Source organism: Arachis duranensis, chromosome 5 (genome assembly GCF_000817695.3).
Source record: "Arachis duranensis cultivar V14167 chromosome 5, aradu.V14167.gnm2.J7QH, whole genome shotgun sequence".
Taxonomy (NCBI): domain Eukaryota; kingdom Viridiplantae; phylum Streptophyta; class Magnoliopsida; order Fabales; family Fabaceae; genus Arachis; species Arachis duranensis.
Window position 1 is genome coordinate 50,550,002 of NC_029776.3, and position 7,819 is coordinate 50,557,820.

At 36.3% G+C, this 7,819-nt stretch overlaps 1 protein-coding gene across 1 annotated transcript; it reads left to right on the forward strand.

Moving 5' to 3' along the window:
• The first annotated feature begins 5,380 nt into the window (after positions 1-5,380).
• Positions 5,381-6,253, forward strand: LOC107489488 (uncharacterized). The gene has a single exon (XM_016110241.1). It carries the CDS (start codon positions 5,381-5,383, stop codon positions 6,251-6,253), a length of 873 nt encoding a protein of 290 aa, XP_015965727.1.
• Positions 6,254-7,819: the final 1,566 nt, after the last annotated feature.

Below are 7,819 nucleotides of genomic sequence, written 5' to 3' on the forward strand. Positions count from 1 at the left end.
TGAAAACATCCCTAAAAGTAACTAGATCATACTAAAAACTACCTAAAAATAATGCCAAAAAGCGTATAAATTATCCGCTCATCACAACACCAAACTTAAATTGTTGCTTGTCCCTAAGCATCTGAAAATCAAATAGGATAAAAAGAAGAGAATATACTATAAATCTCAAAATATCAATGAATATTAATTCTAATTAGATGAGCGGGACTTGTAACTTTTTGCTTTTGAACAGTTTTGGCATCTCACTTTTTCCTTTGAAGTTCAGAATAATTGGCTTCTCTAGGAACTTAGAATTTTGGATAGTGTTATTGATTCTCCTAGTTAAGTATGTTGATTCTTGAACACAGCTACTTTTATGAGTCTTGGTCGTGGCCCTAAGCACTTCATTTTCCATTATTAGCACCGGATACATAAATGCCACAGACACATGACTGGGTGAACCTTTTCAGATTGTGACTCAACTTTTCTAGAGTCCCCAGTTAGAGGTGTCCAGAGCTCTTAAGCACACTCTTTTTGCTTCGGATCATGACTTTAACCACTCATTCTCAAGCTTTTCACTTGGACCTGCATGCCACAAGCACATAGTTAGCGACAGCTTGATTTAGCCGCTTAGGCCTGGATTTTATTTCCTTGGGCCCTCCTATCTATTGATGCTCAAAGCCTTGGATCCTTTTTACCCTTGCCTTTTGGTTCTAAGGGCTATTGGCTTTTTCTGCTTGCTTTTTCTTTTTCTTTCTAAATTTTTTTTTCGGCAATATTTTTTTTCGCAAGCTTTTGTTTTTCACTGCTTTTTATTGCTTCAAGAATCAATTTCATGATTTTTCAGATCATCAATAACATTTCTCTTTGTTCATCATTCTTTCAAGAGCCAACAACTTTAACATTCATAAACAACAAGATCAAAAATATGCACTGTTCAAGCATTCATTCAGAGAACAAAAAGTATTGTCACCACATCAATATAATTAAACTAATTTCAAGGATAAATTCGAAACTCATGTACTTCTTGTTCTTTTGTATTAAAAACATTTTTCATTTAAGAGAGGTGAAGGATTCATGGAATTATTTATAGCCTTAAGACATAGTTACTAAATACTAATGATCATGTAATAAAGACACAAACATAAACATATAGCATAAAATTGAAAAAAAGAAGAAAAAAATAAGAACAAGGAATGAGTCCACCTCAGTGATGGTGGCACCTTCTTGAAGGACAAATGGTGCTTTGAGCTCCTCTATGTCTCTTCCTTGCCTTTGTTGCATGATCCCTAATGATTTTGGTGCTCTTATCCTTAGTTGCTCCCAATAATTGTGTGGAGGAAAATGTATCCCCTGAGGTATCTCAGGGATTTCTTGATGAGGGAATTCCTCATGCTCTCTTGATGTGCAGTCAAATGCTCTATTACTGAGCTATGGACCCTTGAGATGAATCTCTCCATCTCCCATGACTCAGAGGTGGAAGCAATTGTCTTCCCTTTTTCTTCTTCTCATTTTTTTTGAGGTTTCTCTGGTCTTAGGTGCCATCAATGGTTATGGAAAAGCAAAAAGCTATGCTTTTACCACAGCAAACTTAGAATGTTGCTCGCCCTCGAGCAAAAAAAGAAAGAATAAAAGAAGAAGAAGAAGATATGGAGGAGAGGGAGAGAGGTGTGTATTCGGCTATGTAGGGTGGGTTTGGGTGGGAAAGAGATGATGGGTGTGAGTGGTGAAGAGGAGAAGAAAAAGAATGAAGAAGAAGAAGAGAAAAATTTGAACACAGAGGAGAATAGGGGTTCGAAATTTAAGATGAAGAGAAGTGTTAGTAGATAATTAAAATAAATAGAAGGGGATGAGGGGGAGAGAAATTTGAAAATAATTTTGAAAATTGGGTTAGTAATTTCGAAAATAATTTTTGAAAAGGAGTTAATGATTTTTGAAAATTAATAGTGAAATAAAATTAAAATTAAAATTTGAAACAATTAGTTAATTAAAAAGAATTTTGAAAAAAGGGTGAGATATTTTCGAAGATTAGAGAGGGAAGAGTAGTTAGGTGGTTTTGAAAAAGATAAGAAACAAACAAAAAGTCAAATAGTTAGTTGAAAAATATATTAAAATCAAATTTGAAAAGATAAAAAGATAAGAAGTTAGATAAGATATTTTGAAATCAAATTTTTGATAAAGATAAAATTTTGAAAAAGATATGATAAAAAGATATGATTAAAAAGATATGGTTGAAAAAGATATAATTTTTAAAATTAAAATTAATTACTTAACTAACAAGAAACTAAAAGATAGGATTCTAGAATTTTAAGATTGAACATTTCTTAACAAGAAAGTAACAACTTCAAATTTTTGAATCAATCACATTGATTGTTAGTAAAGTTTTCAAAATTTTGAAATAAAGATAAGAAAAAGATTTTGAAAATAAATTTTTAAAAATTTTGAAAATAATAAAAAAAATGAAAAAGATTTCATTTGTGAAAAAGATTTTAAAAAGATAAGATTTTTAAACTTGAAAATTTGACTTGACTTGTAAGAAACAACTAATTTTAAAAATTTTTGACTAAGTCAACTCAAATTTTTGAAATTTTGAGAGAAAAAAGGAAAATATATATTTATTTTTTTATTTTTTGAATTTTTAATTATGAGAGAGAAAAACACAATTATGACCCAAAACATGAAAATTTTGGATCAAAACACTTAATGCATGCAAGAACACTATGAATCTCAAGATGAATACCAAGAATACTTTGAAGATCATGATGAACATCAAGAACATATTTTTGAAAAATTTTTGATGCAAAGAAAATATGCAAGACACCAAACTTAGAAATCTTTAATGCTTAGACAGTATGGATGCAAAAATGCACATGAAAAACAACAAACAACACAAAACAAGAAAATATCAAGATCAAACAAGAAGACTTAGCAAGAACAACTTGAAGATCATGAAGAACACTATGAATGCATGAATTTTCAAAAATTTCAAGAAATTTTTAAAACATGCAATTGACACCAAACTTAAAAATTGACACTAGACTCAAACAAGAAACACAAAATATTTTTGGTTTTTATGATTTTATTAATTTTTTTGTATTTTCTTTTATTTTTTTCGAAAAAATTAATTTGAAGAAACGAATAAGGAAATTCAAAATTTTTAATAAGAATTCCAAGAATCTTAGCAATCTTAGTCTAAAGCTCCGGTCCAGGAATTAGACATGGCTTCATAGCCAGCCAAGCTTTTTGCAAAAGCTTCAGTCCAAAACATTAGACATGGCCAATGGCTAGCCAAGCTTTAATTGAAACATCCTATACAGTAGCCAATTTGCTGAGAAAGACAAAGAAGCTCTTCTCTAAGGATGAGTAAAACCTCGGTCCAAAAGAATTTAGACATGGCTTCAGCCAGCCAGGCTTCAACATGCTTTATGAAACTCTAGAATTCATTCTTAAAAATTTAGAATAATTTTCGAAAATAGATGAGAAATTTTTGAAAAATATTTTTGAAAACTTTTTGAAAAGAAAATAAAAAAGAAAATTACCTAATCTGAGCAATAAGATGAACCGTTAGTTGTCCATACTCGAACAATCCCTGGCAACGGCGCCAAAAACTTGATCGGCGAAATTGTGATCATCAACAATGGCTCCAAACACTTGGTGCTCTCAAACATGAATCACACTTTGTCACAACTCTGCACAACTAACCAGCAAGTGTACTGGGTCATCCAAGTAATAAACCTTACGTGAGTAAGGGTCGATCCCACAGAGATTGTTGGTATGAAGCAAGCTATGGTCATCTTGTAATTCTCAGTCAGGCGGATAATAAATGATTATGGAGTTTTCGAATAATAATAATAAATAAATAGAAAATAAAGATAGAGTTACTCATATAATTCAATGGTGGGAATTTCAGATAAGTGTATAGAGATGCTGTGTCCTTTCTAAATCTCTGCTTTCCTACTGCTTTCATCCAATCCTTCTTACTCCTTTCCATGGCAAGCTGTATGTAGGGCATCACCGTTGTCAATGGCTACATCCTATCCTCTCAGTGAAAAAGGTCCAAATGCTTTGTCACGGCACGGCTAATCATTTGTCGGTTCTAGATCATGTTGGAATAGAATCTCTTGATTCTTTTGCATTTGTCATCACGCCCAACAATCGCGAGTTTGAAGCTCGTCACAGTCATTCAATCCCAGAATCCTACTCGGAATACCACAGACAAGGTTTAGACTTTTCGAATTCTCATGAATACCGCCATCAATTCTAGCTTATACCACGAAGACTCTGATCTCATGGAATGGAAGGCTCGGTTGTCAGGCGAGGGGCAACCATGCGTCGTGCATCAGGAATCCAAGAGATACGCACTCTAGCTCTCGCTTGTAGAACGGAAGTGGTTGTCAGGCACGCGTTCATAAGGATGGATGATGATGAGTGTCACGGATCATCACATCCATCAGGTTGAAGTACGAATGGTATCTTAGAATAGGAATAAATCGAATTGAATAGAAAATAGTAGTAATTGCATTAAAACTTGAGGTACAGCAGAGCTCCACACTCTTAATCTATGGTGTGTAGAAACTCCACTGTTGAAAATACATAAGTGGTGAAGGTCCAGGCATGGCCGAATGGCCAGCCCCCATGAAAGACCGAATAAACTGATCAAAGATGTCTAATACAATAGTAAACTATCCTATTTATACTAGACTAGCTTCTAGGGTTTACAGAAGTAAGTAATTGATGCATAAATCCACTTTCGGGGCCCACTTGGTGTGTGTTTGGACTGACCTTGATCTTTACATGAGCTGAGGTTTCTTTTGGAGTTGAACGCCAAGTTGTAACATGTTTTTGGCGTTCAACTCTAGTTCGTGACATTTTTCTGGCGTTTGACTTTAGAATGCAGCATGAAACTTGCGTTGAGCGCCAGTTTACGTCGTCAAATCTCGAATAAAGTATGAACTATTATATATTGCTGGAAAGCTCTAGATGTCTAATTTCCAACGTCATTAAGAGGGCGCCATTTGGAGTTCTGTAGCTCTAGAAAATCCATTTCGAGTGCAGGGAGGTCAGATTCCAACAGCATCAGCAGTCCTTTGTCAGCCTTCTATCAGAGTTTTGCTCAGGTCCCTCAATTTCAGCCAGAAAATACCTGAAATCACAGAAAAACACACAAACTCATAGTAAAGTCCATAAATGTGAATTTAGCATAAAAACTATTGAAAACATCCCTAAAAGTAACTAGATCATACTAAAAACTACCTAAAAATAATGCCAAAAAGCATATAAATTATCTGCTCATCACCCACAAAGGCTAAGGAAGGATCGGAAGGACAGCCAATTTTCTAGATTTTTGGAAATCTTCAAAAAGGTCCACATCAACATACCATTTGCTGAAGTACTAGAGCAAATGCCCCTCTACACAAAGTTTCTAAAGGAGCTCATGACAAGAAAAAGAAACTGGGGAGAAAAGGAGACTGTAGTCCTAACTGAGGAATGTAGTGCCATCATACAAAAGAAACTCCCCCAGAAAATGATGGACCCAGGGAGTTTTCAAATCCCCTGCATCATAGGGGATATCACTATTGAAAAGGCTTTATGTGACTTGGGGGCTAGCATCAATCTCATGTCCTTGAACATGATGAGAAGGATGAGAATTGAGGAAGCCAAACCAACAAGAATGGCACTCCAACTAGCTGACAGGACATTCAAGTTTCCACATGGAGTGGTGGAAGATTTATTGGTGAAGGTGGGGGAATTCATCTTCCCAGCTGACTTTGTTGTGCTGGATATGGAAGAAGAGGCAAACACTTCAATTATTCTAGGAAGGTCATTCCTAGCTACTGCTAGAGCCATCATTGATGTGCAAAAAGGAGAACTAGTCTTAAGACTACAGGAGGAAAAGATGGTCTTCAATGTCTTTAAGGCAACGAGTTATCCCAAGGAAGCAATAGGAGAATGCATGATGGTGGACACCATAGAACAAATAGTCCAAGGAGTTTTGGAAGAAGAGCAATATGAAGGAAGTATGAAATTGGAGCAACAAGCACCACGTGAAGAACCACCACAAGGAACCATGGAAAGTTCAATCATGACAAACCACAAAGACAACAATGGAGAAGAGGCACCAAAACTAGAGCTAAAAGTCCTACCTCCAAGCTTGAAATATGCCTATCTAGGTGACAACAGCACCTACCCAGTGATCATCAACTCAAGCTTAAGTAAGGAGCAAGAAGAGGAGCTCATCCAAGTGCTGAAACAACACAAAGATGCTATAGGCTAGACACTCACAAGATCCTACTTGAGGAAGGTGCTAAGCTCTCAAGGTAATAACAAAGAAGGTTGAATCCAACCATGAATGAGGTAGTCCAGAAGGAAGTGTTGAAGTTGTGGCAAGCTGGGGTGATCTACCCCATCTCAGACAGCCCTTGGGTAAGCCCGGTACAAGTAGTTCCAAAGAAAGGAGGAATCACTGTTGTACCAAATGAGAAGAATGAGCTGATACCGACAAGAACAGTGACTGGTTGGCGTATGTGCATCGACTACAGGAAGCTCAATAAAGCCACCAGGAAGGACCACTTCCCCCTACCATTCATGGACCAAATGCTTGAGAGGCTGGCTGGACATGAATACTACTACTTTCTTGACGGTTATTCGGGTTACAACCAAATAGTTGTAGACCCAAAGGACCAAGCGAAAACTTTATTTACTTGTCCATATGGTGTTTTTGCTTACATGAGGATACCCTTTGGAATGTGTAATGTACCTGCAACATTCCAAAGGTGCATGCTCTCCATATTTTCAGACATTGAGGTGTTTATGGATAACTTCTCTGTATTTGGTAACACATATTCTGATTGCTTGCATCACTTAGCCCTAGTTCTAAAGAGATGCCAAGAGACCAACCTTGTTTTAAATTGGGAAAAATGCCATTTCATGGTTACGAAAGGAGTGGTCCTTGGTCATAAAATCTCAAAGAAAGGCATAGAAGTGGACAGGGCAAGGTAGAGGTGATTGAAAAGTTACCTCCACCTTGCAATGTCAAAGGAATTAGAAGGCTTTTGGGACATGCTGGTTTCTATAGGAGGTTTATTAGAGACTTCTCTAAGGTTGCCAAGCCATTGAGCAACCTACTTGTCTCAAATGTGCCTTTCGTTTTTTATAATGAATGCATGTTAGCCTTTGAGGAGCTTAAGAACAAACTTTCCTCTACACCTATCATAGCACCACCATGTTGGGATCTACCCTTTAAGTTGATGCGTGATGCATTAGATTTTGCTGTGGGTGCTGTTTTAAGACAGAGGAAGGATAAATTGGTGCATGTCATTTATTATACTAGCAAGGTCCTTAATGAAAATCAAAGGAACTACACCACTACAGAGAAGGAATTACTTGCCATTGTCTTTACTTTTGATAAATTTAGATCATATCTCATTGGTTCTAAAGTGATTGTATTTACTGATCATGCAGTAATCAAATACTTGCTTTCCAAACAAGAATCCAAGCCGAGGCTAATAAGATGGATCCTGCTACTCTAAGAGTTTAACATCGAAATTAAGGATAGGAGTGGAGCAGAGAACAAAGTTGCTGACCACCTCTCAAGGATCCTACAAGAAGAAGAAGGAGCACACCATCTTGCAGTAAATGAAAGCTTCCCGGATGAGCAATTGATGATGATACAAGAGACCCCTTGGTTTGTTGACATAGCCAATTTCAAGGACATTGGGGAACTACCAACCAACATCAACAAACACATGAGGAGAAAGCTCATCAAAGATGCCAAATACTATATTTGGGATGAGCCATATTTGTTCAAAAAGTGTGCTGATGGGATCTTGAGGAGGTGTAT

Coding starts and splice junctions, on each gene's coding strand:
- LOC107489488 (XM_016110241.1), top strand. CDS start 5,381: ATGCCCCTCTACACAAAGTTTCTAAAGGAGCTCATGACAAGAAAAAGA.